The following is a 19,046-nucleotide window of genomic DNA, read 5'->3' as shown; positions in this document are numbered from 1 at the left end:
ATAATAGGTAAATTTGTAAGTACTTAATCTATATTTCTACAAGAGCCAGCTGTATTTCCCTGACCTTCCCGTCAACTACCTATTCAAGCAAACACAGCAGCAAGGCCACGGTCTACAGCAGAACAACAGCAGCACAGCACTGACCTGGGGACAGTAATTCTCAGTTCTTTTGAACAGAGGCACCACTGAGAGGCACAGAGATGCGCCAGCACAGTACCATCCACTTCATTGCACAAACACACAATCTAGCTCTCCAATGGCGAGCGACGCACGCAGAAAGCATGGGCTATTCTTCAGCAGGGAAAATCAGTGCTGAGGATCATCTGCTTGCCCCAGCAAACTGTGGGACCCTGTCACGTTATGGCAGTGGAAAGAGCATCTTGGAGAAAACAGGCCTGAAACCACAGAACATTCATGCTAAGTCTGCCTTTGCCATTTCAGCGGTCTGATACCTGAAAGCATAGTAGCATATTTCTATCGGTATTCAACAAGCACACACACATGCACACATACATACATACAGATATCTATATAATGTCCCTCCTCCCTCCCCCCGCTTTGGCTGGCACAGATTTCCTAGAGAGGATCTAAAACCAGGTATGATACACAGGGATGAGTGAACTCGCAACACTTTTTAAGGATGAACTTAACACCTGTAATAGGTATCAAACCATCAGCCTTGCAGACCATGCAGGTACTGCAGCTTGTCCCCTGCCAGCGTGCCCCAGGTACGCCTGCTTTGCGGCCCCTTCTGTGAGGACCCGGTCGGCCACCATGCTGTGCGAGCCTTTGGCTTCCCCCCTGTGTCTTCTAACAAGGGTGAAAAAAATCAGAAGCTTCTGTTTTGGTGTTTGCTGTGGCAGGCCCCCGGCCTGCTGAGACCCACAGAACGCAGTAGATGCGTGAACAACTTAAACATGGGCAAGAGGAGGGTCGCTGCTATGAATCAAATGTGGAGACTTTTTCAAGCTTCTTGGGAAAAGGGCTACTTTTTTTTGCAGGCTTACAGCACTGGGCCCTGGGGTATTTGACAGTGGTAAGGACCAGTGGAAGCAGTAAAGGGTCACATCCAAACTGGAACTTGCTGGGGACAGGAGATGTATTTTCCCACAGAGCTTTCCTCCTCCATTACATAGCCAACATCACCTCCCAGATCCACTGCAGTAAGATAGGTCGGAAGAGAAACAATTTTTCTGGACAATTGTCTCCCCCAGTCAAGCTGGCTTTCTTTCAGGCTGTTTCAGAGGCTGTTTTGGGGCAGAAGATGGGCTTGTCACCAGCTACCAGGTATTTCAGGGAGCGACAGGCTCCTGCATGGGGCGGTGGAGCTGCAGAGGGCATCTCATGAAGAAGTGACTGCCAAGGAGCAAAGACATGAGTAGAAAATTGGCGTCATCCTCCCTGTGTCCTCCCTCGTGACCTGCTGGCCACCACCTGCCTCAGGTCAGCAGCGAGGAATTGCTTAGTAAACAGCACATAGAAAGCATTCATCCTCTCCAAAATAAGGTGGAGTGGGCTATGGCTTAGGACGCTTGCTGGGAGTTAAGTGGTTTGGAGAGCTCATTCAGCACCTATCTGCATTTTTAGGTAATAAAAGCCCTTAAAAAGCTAGCCTTTGATTTTACTGAGCCTCAGGCACCCTTGGATGAAATCCATGCCCCAGCAGGCACTGTGAAGGCACGTACAGCTGAGCCTGTTAAGGTGCTATGGTAGTGGCACCTATATGGACACTTTAACTACATATACTGATACGCCTTTCAGGCTGTTAATTCTCGTATCTGCTGATACATACTCCTTTGCCAGGGCTTTGTTGAAGCTCTATCATCATTGACAGAGGAGAAACAAGACACCATGTAGTGATGTTTTGCACCGTGGGTTCTTGTCCAGCCCCTCAGGCTGCCTCCTTTCTTTCATTACCGTGTGGTGATGGCATGGCTATAGGCTCTGCCTCTTGATCCTGGCATGGTGAACGCCTTCTCCTCCTTGCTGTGTGGTGGTGCAGCATCCTCTTCGATGACTGGTAGGACAGGACATAGCTGAGCAATTCTGTAGTGATTACTGTTCACTTTTGAGCCTAAAATATAATCATCTTCAGTGCTTGACATCCACTAGTCTCAAATCCAAAGTTTACAGAGGTGAAAAAATATCTCAGTTTCAGATATGATAACTCTGAGTGGCTGATAGTGTAGCTGACTCTTGGGATCTCCCAGCAGGTTGGTGGCAGAGGGAGAAGCAGCACTCTGAACTCCCTTTTCGCCATTCTCCGCAGGGTGGGCAAGACGCTTCCTTCGCAGGAGTCACAGTACGTCACCATAAGGGCTTCTGAAAGCTTACCCATCTTTCAGCTCTTGCAGTGAACAGGCCTTCAAAGGAGGGATGACATAGACTGAAATTCAAACAGCTGAAATATGATTTCAGAAGTCTAAGCTCCTACATTGATGACCAGTCGTTTGCCAGAGAATGATTAATAAGATACCTCAGGGCTGGCAGATTTAATCCCACAGAAAGATGACAGATTTTCTTGGTATAATGTTCTATATATAGATCAAATTAAGGTCCCGATCTGCACAACTTCTTCAGGCAGCACAGTATTCATGTGAGTGGTCCCAGCAAAGTCATAGGCTATGAAATGTAAGTAAAATTCAGTGCTATTGGTATGATTAAGATATTACCTCCTAGATCCTTTAGTGGCTGTTTAAAGAGCTCAGGAACCTCCAGATAAAAGCAAAGACTGGACAAGCCTCACAGCTTGGAGCTGAAACCTCCTCAAAATTAGTTCCCCTTCAGGGAAGACAGATACAAAACCAGCTTCAGCCAACTGCCGACTGAATTTCCTAACACAAATTGTGGAAGACTTGGAAACAGTTGGAATATTTTCCTAATGTGTCAGAACCAGCAATTTCTAAGGCACTGGTTTGTGTCCATCTCTGAAAAATTAATGGTTTGCCTGTTGGGCATTCAGATACTGTAAGGAGAGAGTGACTATAACAGACATATATTTTAGATTGGTAAGTACAGATGGCTTTAAAGAGTTCACTATACAAAGAAAGCCATATTGCAAGTCGTATGTCTGAGTTTTAGGGAACAGCCGGCTGACTATGTAGCAGATCCTTCTGTTAGTGTATGGCATCTATATAAACATAATCCTCCTGTTTGATATTGCATAGTTTATACCTTGTATCTCTTCAATGGCTCAGTTATTGCTGGAAGTAAGGGCTACAGCTATCACTTAAAAATGTCCCTGAGGAGACCAATTAATAATTCCCATACCTAGTGCACTCAAGTTCCTTTTCCAAATTGTATTCAACTTAAGGGAAATAAAATTGATGACCCACCCAGAGTGAAACAGAACTGAAACATGAAATGCCTTCCAAACCAGGTGTAAATTTAATCCTAATAAAAATAAAATTACATTTATCAACTGATAAATTTTCATGCAGTGTCCATAAAATATAGAATACTTAAAATGGCAATTACATCACATCATTAACAGATCAAGTCATTCCACCATGCCAAATGCCCAACACAAAGTCCTCAATCAGCACTCAAAGTACATTTGTAACTCTCTGAAAGCTAAAAGACAAGGCACAGGCTACCTTACAGTCACAAAAGCAAGCAAACTGGTTACTGGTTGCTATCTGCACTTTCCTCAGGCTTTACACAGAAGTCTGGACCTGTGCAGGTAGAGGAGCTTTTGCAGAGATGTTGCTCACCATCACTCCCTACTGAAGCCTACAGCAGTAGGCAGCCAGTGCTGCAGAACGATGCCCTGTAAAGCTGAGGCAGAGCACCCGCAGCTTGCCGAATCTAACCAAGGGTTAAACTAAACCCTCCCTTTGCTCCACTGATAGTCACTTCCTTTGATAGTGGCTATGAAATAAGATTATGCACTGCTTCCAAAAGGAAAGGAAAATGCCCAAGGATGATTCAATAGAATCTGCTCCATTGGTACAAGTCCAGTTTAATAGCAGCAGTGCTCCCGGTAAAAGTCCAATAGCAGCATTTGTCAAGGAACAGATTTTTGTGTAAAATATTTCTAACCAATGAACTGATGAAATATCAGCTCTATTTAAAAGACACTTCAAAATTATTAAACAATTCATTTTAATAACAATTAGGAATTCACAATTTGCTACTACATATATGTGGTTATAATGTGATATGATTTACTAGTGGAAGTGTTAAATTAACTTGCATAATTATTAATGACAGCTTTTGGCAGTGGCATCAGTTATTAAGGTACATTTGTACTATATTAATGGAAACCATGTACTCACTTTGGGATAACATCCCAAATGTCCAGACTGCTGCTTCCTTGATCTGCTACACTGACTTAAAAATTACCCGTAGGTTGCAATTACACAGGCAGTGCAACACCTTTATAGCATGCTTACAACTAAGACAATGCACAAAACCATTAAAAGAACACACATTTCTGTGGGTCAGCTTTACCAAGGTTAGCTGCTTAGCCCTCCCTCCTACAACAGCTTGTCCCAATTAAGAGTTTGCTGCTGACTTGTTGAGGTGAGGCACAAGTCCTTCTGCCACGGGCAGGGCAACCTACAATTACTTGTCAATCAGCAGCCTCTGACTCATCAGTAACTTCACTGAAGATTTCTTATCTTCTTAATCAGTGAAATGGTAGGCATGTACAAATGGACTGCCATCCACACAGGGAATTAATGTCTTCAGCTTAGCCAACTGCTTTTGCTTAAAAAAAAAAAAAAAATCACTGTTGGAGCATGCATCTCAGTAGAAAGGACTGTTCTACTGCAGAATCAGTTTAATATCTGATGCTTCTTTTTTCAAAATTAGACAATGCTTTTAATCTATAGATAATAGAACTCCCACTGATTCCTGCACTGCAAAATCTGGCCGGAGGCTCTTACTTTTAAATACTTCAAAATCTATGAACGAGTGCATTTTCAAGAGAGTGGATTTTTCCATAACATGGATTTATTACTGCATGAAAAATTCAAAACAAATCTGCAAGGTCCCAGAGCAGGGGGAAGATTCATCACTTGCCTAAATAAAAATTAGACTTGGCAAAACATTTCAGAATTTACTGTGGTGAAAACCTCCAAATTGGGAAAGCAATGGAAGCTGTGATTGACAGTCTGATCTAACCAGTGTTTAACAAAGATAGACAGAGAGTTTACAACAGCCCGATACAAGGAGATGTTAGGCGCGCGAGTGATAGCAGACTACTATCATGCAAGTATTAGCATGAACCTTTCCAGTTTTACCTGCTTTCTAGTCACTAATCCAGCTCTTCAGACTTAATATAACATCCCAGCTGTCCAAACTATTTCAAACTTCATATTTGATTGCTGCTTAAGAAATCTCCTCACTGTAAATAATTTTCTCATTTTGACTGGGAGGTGAGGACTTGTAACTTTTATTCCTATGCCAGAAATAACCGTGTTAAATGCAAAAAAAAAAAAAAAAAAAAAAAAAGAAGGATTTTGAAGTCTTTATGTCTTTAGTGATAAAATCAGAGGTGCCTGCAGTTTGAGGCAGGAAATCTAATCATTGCATTTCTGATGTACGTGGGTGAATTCTGCCTAAATCCCATCTTGGATGCTTAATGATTTGGTTCACTGTGCTAACAGAGAAGGTAGTGTTTGTGATGTGAAAACAATACGATGGGGACCTGGACTAGACTCTGCATGTGCCATCATCCATGACTCCAGGCTGCGAGGCTGGATTTCAATTTAGATTTGAAAGCCTCAAAATCCTACTGCCAGTTCTTAGAGTCACAATCCTCCAGTAAAATGAAAGTGTATGTGGGAGAAGACAAGAATTGAATTTTGGTTTTGCTTTGTAAATTATAAACAATGCTCTCACACAAGACCGTAATTCACAGTATGACAGCTGTGTTACCAAAACTGAAAGGGCTTCCCTGTTTCAGCATTCTGCTTGCATTTAAAAAAAATCACTGTCTAGACCAGACTTGTGGTAAAACAATATTCTCTCACAGTAGCCATCATTACCATAAATGCCTTGGTGTAGGAGATGATATGCCCCCTGCCATTTTGGTGCTACTGTAGTTGTCTTCCATTACTGTTCAGTTTTGGTGGTCGCTATGTTGTATGAAGTATAGGGGAAAACATCTTCCCCATATTATAAAACAAAAACACCCACATCTGTTTGCTAACAATTCCTTTGGGCATCAGCACTTGGGAGAAGTTAATCCAAGACTCCTCAAGTGTACCCAAATATCTCAAAACTACTCAGAACCAGTCCTTCTGGCAGAAGGGCGGTAGGTAAAGGCTGGTCTTGCCAGCTGAGCCCTTAGGGACAGAACTGCATTTGCATCAGCTGTTTGGAAAGGTGCAAAGCACTCACAAGACAAAAGGCCCACCCAAAGGGAAACTTAAAAGTCAGAGCTCTCTGAGACTCAACCCATATTGCAGTAACTACACTAGACTGCCTGCAGCAAATTCTTTCGCACCTCATGTTTTAAAACATGTGGTGGCCTCCAGGAGGATTTCAATTTAGTTTGCAATCACAATCTCCCCTCAGCTGCTGGGGGACAATCACAGACCTCTGCCGAGGACAAAAGCCCTTTTGGCATTGTGTAGGCAAGCACATCAACATCTGTACCCATGCAGTACAAGAAGCGATGTGGCGAACAAGCATCAGGACCATGCTCAGCTCTCCTGTTTGAATGGCCATGTGGAGACAGTGCTCAGCATGATGCTCAAACTCATTCTCTGGATCTGCACTGGGTCACCCTGTCCATTCTACCACCAGGATTTAGGTCATAGAAAAGCCTAAGGAAAAAACATTTCTTATTCTTTTATTTCCCAGTGCCATACGGTTTTTATTTCTATAACAAGTTCCTTCTGTGGAAGGCTATGTTGTTAACAGTCAGCAAGCCAAATCTGCAAATTTAGTTGCTTTAAAACCTACTCAAAGTTTAAGAAGTTCTAGACTGTTCCTGTACTTCAGATTCCTGCCTATATACACACATTGTGACCATCTGTCCTAAAAGATCCAAATGTCCTTAACTTTCCTACTTGCACTAAAGGGACCCTGATCACTTTCTGAAATTAAGCTATCTATCTGTGCTCATACAGTTGCCAAAAGTTGCACCCTTCCTGCAGTTGGTCATTTTTATTTTGGCATTTTCACCAGCCCAAATAATTAGTTAATTAGATGCACTATCTCCAAAGATAAAGGAAAAGATTTCACCTTGAAAAACAAAATCATACAATTACAGCCTGGAGATTAGAGTCCTCTGCAGTGATGTCATTCCCTGTGGCTTTGCACTGACTTGATTGTGGTTTATGTCAACTGATAGCTCATGGCAAACTATCACTGAGGTCAGAAGCTGTACAGACCTCACCGTGTACCTATGTGCAAGCGTCCAACAAGTCAGAGGTTGGTTCACGTATCCAGACTCAGCTGCACTAGTACAGCTTGTAATGATCTCTTTAAGTTTCCTCCTCTAAATTTTGACTGAAGCAATGTCTGACTGGACATTTCCATCATCCAAAGAGGGGATGGCAGCACCACAGACTCCTCACACAATGTGGGAGATGGGTACAGCAGAGACAGCAGATGTTGCTAACCAGCAAGTGAGGAGTTTATGCTGAACATCCTTTCTCTTCCTTGTACCATTTTGAAGAAGTCACTTCTGAAATGTTTTTTCATCAAATCTTACACAGGTTAAAACTGATACTGACTGCAGTGTATGTCTAGCTTTAACTCCTTCCTGTTTTGAAAGCCTAAATTCTACTTCCAAAGTCGTTTCTTCTTTGCAATGCCCCTGGAGAAACCTGCATGCTCACAAAGTATTTAAGGGTTGACAACAGCAGTATTTCAGATTTTGAAGGGTCAACATCGTTTGAACTAGCTTAATCTCATGGGTCTGTGAAGCTGGGTTAGAAATGCTGCCTAAACAAGTACTCCATCCACCTTGCCTTAGTCCTGGCTGAAATCCAGAGACAAGGAGGAAAGCAGATGGAGGGAAAAAAAGAAACAGTTAATTAAAGGCCAGGTTCTGAGCATCTCTATCATCTCCTTCACGTCATTACAGCCACATCTAGGGAACACACTCAATTTCATTGAAAGTTCCTCCTTTCTTTGCTGTCAGCATCTAAGCTTAGTTGGCCTTAGGCCCCTCAGAGCCTCGTGAGCTTTCCCTTCACTTCATCAATGAACAGTTTTCTAGGCACGGGTTAAAGAGCAGGATGCTGCTTGCATAAGGGGAGTTACTGCGGAAACATCAATATGCCAGACCATCTGGAGGAACCGCAATTGGCTCGGTGACCATGTCTCCTGACAGTCCCACCACTTTGTCACACACTCCCCACCACCCTAGTTATTTCTAACATGGGCTGGAGCCCCTCTCCTTGAAGACCCTCAGTAAGGTACACATTGACACTGAACAAGACAGCAGTATCTCAGTGGGATGCCAACAAACTGCATCTGGAGTGAAGCTCAGGAAACTCAAAACTGAAATGCTCCATGTGTCCCACTTCACAGAAAGAGACAAGGCTGAACTAGCAATATTGAGAGAACCAGCAACCACAGAGACCATCATGGCTGATTCTAGCCTTCATTTAGACACCGTAAAGCAGACAGATTCACTGGGGCAAATCAGGAGTCCTTCACTTAGCGAGGAGGAGGCACATGGATATGCTGCCAAGAGGGAATGTCCCATGACAGCCACAGAGCAGATGCAGTGAAGGCAAGAACAGGGTTGGAGGGAACATCAGAAACACCAGTGGTCTGTGTGAAGGAATTAGAAACATGGGAAAAGGAGGTCCGCAGTCATGGCTGAAGGACGACAAAAGCAGTCTATGTTTTCTTCCCTGGGGCCTGGAGTTCTGGTGGCAGAGGCATTCTCTGAATTCACCAGTCCATAATTTTGTTGTCCATAATTGGAAATATATGGGCCATGTGATCTAATTTAATTTCCCTTATTCACATTGTTGAACGAATGATATGCCTCCTCAGGGTGCACTGAAACACACCCCACCCATCCCTGCTAGAAGTACATGACTATAACAGTGAGGTGTCTCCTAAAGCCTGGAAAGTTGGTGTTTCTACCACCGCTCATGTATTTAGACTGACTGTTAAGTTGCGTGTTATTCTACTCATTTTCTGTGGAGGGAATTAGCTTATTGTCCCTCAGAGTAAACACAACATTTACCAGTTATTATATGTGAATTCTGAAATTCAGAACATTTAACAGATTTTGTTCATCTATCTGCAGGAAGCAGAGCTAAAGATCTGTCGCTGGATCAACCTGTCAATATCAAAATGTCTAAAGAGACACTAAATGCACTGTAATTGTTCCTGAAAGTCCTCAGTTGTCCTCAAGCACAATAAAAACCTTTCAGGGAGTGATTCAGCAGCTCATAAACAGTTACCCAGTGCCATCTCATACATCCAAGTAGGGTTTGCAAAACATTCAGGTGAGACTGATAAGAAAGGACACAAAGAGGGTCCCCTGCTTTTCCACAGCAGCAGCAGGAGACCAGATAGGACATGTCAAAGAGCACTAGATGGCTTCATTTAGCAGATAACCGAGCTGTCACTGTCTGTAGTAACTGGATGGACAGGAATTTTCTATCTATTGGCTTTAATCATGAGGACCAAACCACAGTAGCTGTTTTAGAAGGATGTAGAGATGATCTAAACCTCCAACAACTTTCAGTTTGATTGCAAAAAGAGCTTTTAAGGACACTGCCTAGCAGGCTGCAGCCTTTAGTGGCTCACAAAGCTCTGAGAGCAATGCCAGCATCTTTATGAAGTGCCTCATGGCACAGACGCTGTACCTTGTAAAGCTAAAAAACTTGCAGCTCCTGGGCTGCTGCTTTTTTGCAAAGGTCTTTCCAGTACTTAACTTTAATCACTTAAAAAGTGCAAAGTGCAAGTCTAGCATCAACCACTTAATAATAGCATGTCTTGCCCCTTTACTGCCCTCTCCTCTGAAGGCTGTTTAAAAGCAGTGTCTATAACATCAATATTTAACCACGAGGCTTGCTCGTTCTCACAAGGCTGGGGATTGCTGTACACGTGGGCTAAATCACAGTGCCTAGACAGCTGATAATAACGAAAGCATCTTTCAAGATGAGGCACTTGATTGCTACTCTAAAGCTTACTGGTGAAAAGACTGTGTAATCTATTTTTTTTTTATTGCATTTGAAATGAAGTAACTTGTTTAGATATTAGTCATCTGGATTTATATAGCTCATTTTTAGAACTGGGTTAGCACCTGGCAATCCAGCCTGAGTAAGCATCAGGCTATCCCAGTCACAGGCCCATTTGATTTCTCTTTCCTCTTTTTGCAATGTGTGACAGACTTCTTTTTTTCTGGTACGACTTCCTTCCCGCTTCACAGGAGACAAATCCACGCACTCAGACCAGCTGCCTGACGGCAGCCCGGGGAGGGGAAGCAGCCGGGCAGCGGTGCCCTCCTCCCGGCGCAGCTGAGCAGCAGGGCTGGTCCCTGTGCCAACACTGCTCGCCACGTCTCGTGTGGGTGAGAGCAGCTCCCTCAGGGAAATGGGGTACCCCAGGTACAAGAAAATGGAGTGGCAAAGTACTTTATTTTCTGACTGTGAGACAAAGATCAAGGGAATTTTCAATATCACTGTCCATGACATTTTCCTGAACATTGAAAGAGATTTTTCCTGCTATAAAAAAACCTTCATCTCTGCTTTCCAAGCTGTCTTTGTACTTCCTTTCCCAAGTGTTTCACTGTTGGTTTTTTCCTGCCTTTGCCTTAAATTTCTGCAGTGTGGCACAAATACAAAGCACGCTCCTGGCAGAAAACACGCTGCAAAATTCTGCCTGTCCTCCGCCTGGCTAAAAGCTGTGCAGAAGCCTTCTTCGTGTCTTCCGCACATCTGGGGATGGTGCTGATAAAGACAAACAGCCAAATGATGCTACCTAATGATTTCTTTTCCCCTGGGGGAATCGCTGGGAAGGATACTAGGTATACTTTGCAACACTGTTCCCAGAGGAGTTTATCTAAGCAGGAAGAAGAATTAATAGGCAGCCTTTTAGGGAGAGACAAATTTGCAAAAATATAGACACGTTAAGGAGATTTGCTGGAATACCAAACACCTGGGACCTAAAAGTGCCTGTGCAGGGTCCAGCCCATGTCCCTGCACCCAGCCAGTGCAGGTAGTGCCGGTGAGCTCCGTCCCACTGCGGAGAGACTGCCTCTCCGGGGACCACCAGCACAGTTATTGCTCTCCAGAAAGGATCTTGTGCATCGGGGATCACAGGAATAGTGATGTGGAAGGAAGCTGGCAGAGCTAGCCAGAAGGCACTGCAGGCACAAGGTGTGCCGGACATGGGGATGCACAGCTGGAAATCAGGAGGAGCTCGGATGGGCTGGATAAGGCTTGGGAGCACAGATTTGTATTAAGAGAAATAGATGAGTCTTAGCCCATATGTGCATTACCGGTTGGACTCAATGATCTCAAAGGTCTTTTCCAACCTTACTGATTCTATGATTAGTGGGAAAACTGCTCACTTGCCATTGACCCCAGACATGCCTCTGACTTTTGTTACAGTTGTAAGCAATTTAAAACCAGTGAGCCTAACTCACTGCTATGGTAAACCAGTAGAGCTCCAGTGTCTTGAAGACAGCCAAACCTGCAGGATGGTCTAGGCAGAGTGTTTTAATTTTTGCCTGCTTATAAATTAATTTGCCTGCTTATAAATTAATTTACCTTGGAGCACGCAGACCTCCAAGCTGCGCACCTGGCAAAACACGAGGTCATGTAACTCAAGGGGAAGCACAGCGCTATGTCTCCTTCGGAAAGCATTTCCCAGGGCTACGGCATTAGGGAACCATTTAAAGCTAGGGAATCATATATAATACAATGAAAGGAGGGAATTTCTCTGGCTTTCCTCCAAAAGCCAAGCATTATTCATTGATCAGAAAACAGATCTCCATCTCTACTGAGAACATTTTTTCCTCCATTTGCTAAGTGGAAAATGACAAATGAGCTAGCTGTGCACTCTCCCACATCCTTTCTCCTTCCATCTGTCCAGGAGTCCCCATCGCTTCACCCCCCCTCAGCGCACCACAACCGTACCAGTGGCTACTTACTCGGCACCACTAGCAACCTCGGGGGCGGTGGAGGTGGAGGAGGCGGTGGTAACGGTGGAGGTGGCCTGCACTGGCAAATTTGCTGGCAGCTCTCTGTGACTTTCTCTGCTACAGGCTTGGAGCATGACTTCTGCGGCTCACCCTGAGTGATCTGTGAAGAAATAAGTCATTGCATGAGCAGCAGAAACAGTGAAAACGGACTTTCCATGAATATGTTTCTTGAACTTGAGTACCTGAGCAGTACCTCAGACCTGTAGTGAGAACTGAGCTCATGTTCCTCACTAAGGCCACTGCAAGGAGGTGTATTCCCTACATGGTCCCCATTTTTTTTTTTTTTTTTGGTTTTACTTAACGCAGTATCTTCAAGACCTCTTTCCCTCTGTCAAATGTGTTTGAAATTGGCCAGCTGGTTTCTGAGTTATTATGGGGTAAGGAGAAGGCGGGTAGTGGCAGACAATATGATTGCGTAAGCCTTCTTCCCTTAGGAAAGCCATCCAGCAGCATGCATTATTCACAGGGCCATTGCTGCAAGCCAAAGAGAGCTAATAAAAATTACAAGACAGTTAGGGTCAGGATTATGTTCATTTTCCTTATGGCAGAACTGAAAGCCAAAGGAGATCTCTCCTCTGCTTTGCCAGCCTTGCTTTCATGTTCAGAGAGCACTTCACAGTGTTTCACTTCCCGCCAAGAGGAGAGGAAGCCCACATTGCACTCATCTGCGGACCACAGCAATGACACGGTGAAAATGGAAACGCCACAAACTGTGACTTGTAGCCTCTGTAACATGCAGTGTCAGCTAGTAATAAAGCTGAAGATGAGGCATTGCAGAACCCAAGCATAGGCATCGCTTGGCCATGGACAATGATTTAGCTAGTACTGGTATACAATATATTCAATAGCTTGATCTAGGCATGACAAGGACCATTTATTAACAGCACATTTTTCTTCCCATCAGTAATATTTACATGACGAGGGATTTAAGGAATATTCATAAAATTCCTAATCTAATGCTACAAAATGAAGAGGAATAAGTCCCTAATGAAAAGGAAATTTGCTGAACATCGCAGAAGCTTCTGAGAGGTGTTAGCTTCAGAGGTCTCTAGGCCAGCTCTTTCTGAATGGACTGATACTCAGATGGAAAATACCGGATACAATTTTAAGGAAACAAAGCCTAAAAGATGAATAAGCATGTTATCTAACAAGCACTTTGAATGTAAGATTAGGAGACCACCTGGGACAGACTTGTGTTTTGCTGAAGCTAAGGATAGCTATGCTAGCATTCAACTGTTGCCTTGTACAGTTTGGTCTTAGGCAGGTTATTGTCCTAATAGTTTTGGTGTAACCTCTTCTTCTTTAATTAGCTCTTTTCCACGATATGTTGGTCCTTACAAAAAAGGATATCTCATGCCACACTTTCTGACCTGTTTTAGGCAGGCCTCTTCTGCCTCCCTGCCTATCCCCAGGGTCACCCAGGGTTGCCTTCTCCCCCTCCTCTCTCCTGCCCAAGCTTTGCTTCCCTTCCCCTGCCAGCTCTGGGCACACAGTCTGTCTCCTCTCCCCTTTCAACCCCTGCCCACAGCACAGCCAGCGAGCCTCTTCCACCACCCACAGCTGGGCACCAAGGGTGCTGTGCTGCCTCTTGGCTGCAGGAAAGCTGTACACAGTCATTTCATGTATTTCTGGCCAAAAAGACAGACATGGCTAACTAAAACATCACTGCACAAAGGACACGTTCACATGCGTAGGAGGTTTCTAAACACAGAAAGATGCATTACTCTGGCCTCAGGGAAATGGAGGTAGGGCTTTGTTGATTAAATATTATAGAGAGGGAGGAAAGAATAGAAAAGGCTACGCGTAGCTGAGTTGGAAGGACAGCTCGGAACAGCACAAGTCAGAAGGCTCAGTTCTTTAAACAGCTTGTCAAAATCTATTACCAAACATAGGGAAAAACAAATTCAGCACAAGCGCTTTCCAACTTTCCCCTTCACCATCAAGTAACAGCAAGCGGTTGGTTAAAGACCATCCCAGACAGCTTCCAGGAACTTACACAAACTCTCTGAATGCTCTAATGAATCAAAGTGACTCGGCTTCATAATCCCTCATGGCTGGTAATAAATCTGTCTGCTAAGCAGGCTTATGTATTTTTCAAGTAAGTGATCACAGGCTGCAGAATATCCTCCATGCCGTTTCAGCTCTTCCAATGCTCTTCACACGCTGGGTCGGGGTGTTAGGGAGGGTCGGGGTGTTAGGGACTCTCCCAAGAGGAGCCCCGTAGGAAGAGCGCCCACTCCACGCGGGGGCAGTGGCACACGTGGGACACCTCCTACTTGTACTGGTGTGACAACATTTACTGTGCTGACAGAGGAGGTGGGGTAACACCTCTCCACTGGCCCCGGCAACTGATTAGGAAGCAACTATTAACTCCTAGCTACAATTACCATCCCCTACCTAGTTCCCTGGTTGCTGAATCCTACGGCTCGCTACAGTCTCGCAGGAGCCAGTGCAATGGGAGAGGATAGAGACAGAAGAATAACATTGTGCAGGCTTTGAGCCAGCTTCATTTGCAGACCAGAAGCAGCGTTCTGTATATAAGTCTGAAGATGGTGCTGGTATGGAAAAGCTACACTGACTTATTGCTCTAACTTAGTATCAACCAGAACCAAGGGCTTGCTCTGTCTTTTTTTAGAACTATTGACTGCTTTTAAATCCCTGGAGGCTCTCCTACCTCAGGCTGGTAATGGAGTGTCCTCAGAAACCAGTGAATATTTTTCTCAATTACTTTGCAGACAAGATTAACCCTATACATGCCCAGCCACTCCCTTCTCCTGGGTACTTTTAAAATATTATTTCTGAAATTAAAAAAAAAGTTGCTTTGTCTCTCAATACCTTAGCCCGAACCTTTATCAAAATTCCCCATGATCATTTTTAAATGGTTGAGAAAGAACTGACATTTAAAAGCATGGGCTTTATCACCTATTCGTTTCCTTTCTCTTGTCATTCAGTAAAATGTCTGGTTGTTAGAAGATACCTGTGGGAACACAGATATTACCTTGCCAGGGGTTTGTCTTAGAGGGTGAGTTTAAAATAACAAAGACATCATAAGTTGGCTGAAGTCTGGCAGGAAAAGGAAAGACCTGAATCAAGGTTGCCGGCCTCGAGAAGGAGAGAAATAGTCAAGGACTGCTGCAAGAAGATTAACTAACAGTAGCAAGATAGAATTAAGAAAAAAAGAAAATACATCTGGCTCCTTTTCAAGAAAAAAAAATGCCACTCGATGTCTATTAGTCTTCTTATGAAAGGAATGAAGGCTATTACTTGTGTCTTCTAAAGGTAAGCAGAACAAATCACTAAAAAATATGCTTTAGGGAACAATCTTGCTCTGGCAGAGGATGATGAAATAAATTACTCCATGTTTCTTTCTTACTGTCTGCAATTCAAGGTAAACTGCCTTTACAGGACATGTCAGGAGAAAAAAGGCATGTTGAAAGAGCCTAGTCTTTCTCTGGCCAGGTCTGCTAATTTGAGTGCGGCCTCAAACTTCACTGCTTGTCTGTTCTGCTGAACACTACCATGGCCCCAGAATGGCTTTGGAAGCACTTCGCAGGTCATGACTAACCAGAGACCCACCGGGCTGGCGGGCAGTTCGTAGCACAGAGGTTGCCTTGGCAAGGGGTCGTCTCCAGAGATGGACAACACAGGGCTTTCTCCCTAGTTTTTACTTCTGCACCTTCCAGCCATTCCTCCAGGTGTTGAAGGTGCCATGAACACGTGTCTCCTCAGCCTGCCTAAAACCTGGTTGCTTGTTTGGCATGAGGCTTTTTTAACACACTCAGCAGCTGGCTGGTTGGACATATATGTTGCCTGGACTTCAAGCGGATGCGTTTTTTGCCCTGCTTTGAAAATACATAGAGTTGACTTTATGGATTTGTGCATTTGATATGAACACGCTTGGCAAAAAGGACAAATGTTTTTAAATATTCATGGAAATGAAAATCTGATCCACAAATGTCCAGGAAAAAGCAAACAAAGTGGTAACTGGTGGTTTCCTTTTGCAGTCTCTCTGTTGACGTTCATGCCTGTGACGTATTTCTTTTTAATCCGAGATTTCCTTCAGAAACAGTGGTCCTAGTCCTGCTTTGCATAGAGTGGAAGAATAAATCTGCATGTGGTCAGAGCCGTTTAGTATTTCAGTAGAGTCCCATGGGGTTGCAGCAGTCCACAAGCATGCTCTACAGAGTGGGATGGGAAAAGAGAATTAATACAGTCCCTGGAGGGTGGCCCTCTTGTGACTTTTTGAATCAGGTAAAAGGAGGAAAGCTTGAAAAGAAAAGTGCAGTTAACTGAAAAGGCACAGGGACCTCTAAAAGCCTGCTGATGTGGCAAGAGCTTTGTCTCTTGGAAGCAGTCTAAAGAGATCTCAACACTGCTGCGTAAATCCCAGGACGGCTCTGCATAATTCACATCAGAATTAATCCAGATCCATGTTTATGAAACCTGAAAAAATGTGACCCTGCTATTTATCATGACACTTACTGCTCTTTTTTTTAATTATGTCAAAAGCCTCAGGCAGAATCGTCCTTTCCTTCTTGTCACAGCGCTGGCTACGATGCTAATAAGAAAAGATTATGGGGTTTGGTTTGGTTTTGTTTCTTTTTTTTAATAAGATAAATGCTTCTCCTCTGATTAGCATCTGACTGATTCTCTTAAGTGCCTCAAGGCAGGGCCTGAGGAGGGAATGCAAAGATGTGGGAGGGAAGGCCGTGCCACACATAAGTCATCACACAGACAAATGGGTAAAGAGGGGCTGGGAGAAGAGACGTGAGAAAACACGACGGCTGCCATAGATGGAGCAGGGGCAGGGGACCGACATGACGGGACATTACTGAATTAGTCGAGGAGAGCATGGCTTGCGAGACTTTGAAGACAAGAGCAAGGATTATGACTCAACATGGGGAAGGGAGTCATGGGAGAGATTCAAAGATGCGGGAGTTTTGGTCACAGGAAGGCTGGCATGCCGGTGAGCACACCACACCTGCCCTTCCCATTGGTACCTGCTGATGGGAGCCTTAGATACAGCCTAGTTTTGGGAGAGCTGGAAAAAAGCTTGAGTATGAGCAGATTTATCGATTGCCCTTCCACAGAACAGCAGGCAATAGCACAAGTACAGCTGATGAATGGGACAACAAAACTTCCAAATTATTGCAAGGAAAGGCTGGGCCCCTTGGCTTTTGCATTTCTCAGAGCGTGTTTCAATTCTTATAAACGTAATTATTTTTGAAAGATCGGCTTAGATCATCTGAGTAGTTTGCCAGAAAGATGTTTATGCAAGTTTTTTTTTGTCGGCTTGATTGACTGACTGATTACAGGAGAGAGGTTGCAGAAGGCATCTCTTTTTACACAATTGCACTTCCCTTAAAAATGCAGCTACAGTTTTAACTTAAGCTCAGCTCCCTGCATACTTGAGCAGGACAGCAGGAAGGTAGCGCTCGCAGAGATTTTTATGAGGGGGGCATTGGTTTAAAGGAGGTTGTTTTTATTGTATTCCTGTTCATTTTAATCCGTAAGGAGCACAAATCCTCTTTGTCATTCACGGCAAGAGACAAGATGCTAAAACACACAACATCTCTCTTTAATCTCTTGGGAGTCACTAAGTTTAGAACAGGGAGTAAGAGACGTGGAGTCTCCACTGTGTTTTCTCCAAGAAAGAAACTGTAATTGTTCTGCTCTTGAACACCACTTGGCTGGCTCATCAATCACTCCTCTGAAGACATATATTATAAATAAACTTTAAAATATCAAAAAGTGACGCATTAGAGTTGAGCTTTGCTGCCGTTCTGATTCTCCGAACTGGATGGGCGCTCTCCCTCACCGTATACTAATTTCTCCCAGTCCATCTTGCCGGTCACCCCACATTACAATCAAGGTCACACAACATCACAGCGTCGGAGTTGGCAAAAGCTGATTCAGCCCTTTACCCAGGGAAATCTCAATTCGCAATCAACGTCGAAAACCCACGGCAAAACAGGAGCAAAATCAGACTGCCGGAGCTTCGCTCCGCGCATCGCTGCTTTCCGTGCATCTTGCCTCCTACAGCAAAATGCGCTTACAAGCCCCGGCTGCCGGCGCGCCGGAGAAAGTCCGCTGCATCTCGCTCAGCCCGACCCCACCGAGTGCGGCGCCGCCGGGGGCCGGCAGCCGGCTCCCGCTCCCAGCCCTGACGCGCTCCGTCCCGCGGCAGCCGGCGAGGGGGCACCGCGCCGCGGGGAGCAACAGCTCTGCCCGCCCCGGGGGCCGCCTGCGCCACCGCCGCCCCGCCACCGGCCGCCCGCACCCGCCGCCTCCCCGCCCTGCCGGGGGCGCCGCCGGGGCCCTGCCCGCCGCCCCCCGCTCCCCGCGCCCGCACCCCGGCCCCGCCGCCCCCCGCATGCCGGCGTGCGGGCGCGGCGCGGCGCCGGGCGGGCTCGGGCGGCCCTACCTGGACGGAGCCCCAGAGCGGGTGGAGGGCACAGTGCAGCAGCAGGGAGGGCCAGCAGCAGCGGAGCAGCCCCAGCAGCTCCCGGAGCAGCATCCCTCCTGGGCGGGCGGGCGGGGGCGCGGGCTCCGGGCGACCTGGGGAGGGAGCAGAGCGAGCCGGCAGCAGAGGCGTTGGCTCGCACCCATCCCCGGAGCGCGACTGTCCCAACTTTAATTCTGGAGGGGAGGGAGGGAAGGGGGGAGGGAGGGAAGGACGGGGGGGAGGGAGGCAGGGAGATGGGCGGGGGGGGAGGGGAAAGGGTGGTCGGGAAAACCCAGCGCCCTGCAAGTCCCGGCTCCCTCAGCGGGGAGACATACCTCCACCCCCGCCCTGCCCGCCTCCCGCCCCGCCCGCCCCGCCGGCTCCCCCTCCCGGGGATGCTCCGCCGGCAGCCCGCCCGCGCCGGGGGCTCCGCGGCCGGCTCTCACCGCTGAGCCCGGGGCTCCCTCA

The 19,046-nt window shown here is 45.7% G+C and overlaps 1 protein-coding gene across 1 annotated transcript in view; it reads right to left on the bottom strand.

Annotated features, from left to right (window-relative positions):
- PRIMA1 (proline rich membrane anchor 1) overlaps positions 1–18,650 on the bottom strand; it is a gene marked incomplete at both ends in the record, with an annotated part of 51,832 nt that extends 33,182 nt beyond the window's left edge. Inside the window, 2 exons of the mRNA XM_082317077.1 lie at positions 12,083–12,233; positions 18,558–18,650. Coding sequence (XP_082173203.1) covers positions 12,083–12,233; positions 18,558–18,650 — 244 coding nt within the window. The remainder of the gene's footprint in view (positions 1–12,082; positions 12,234–18,557) is intronic.
- Between the last annotated feature and the right edge of the window lie 396 nt (positions 18,651–19,046).

The sequence above is a fragment of the Platalea leucorodia genome (genome assembly GCF_965183815.1).
Source record: "Platalea leucorodia genome assembly, chromosome: 7".
NCBI lineage: Eukaryota > Metazoa > Chordata > Aves > Pelecaniformes > Threskiornithidae > Platalea > Platalea leucorodia.
This window is presented reverse-complemented; position numbering and strand designations above follow the sequence as displayed.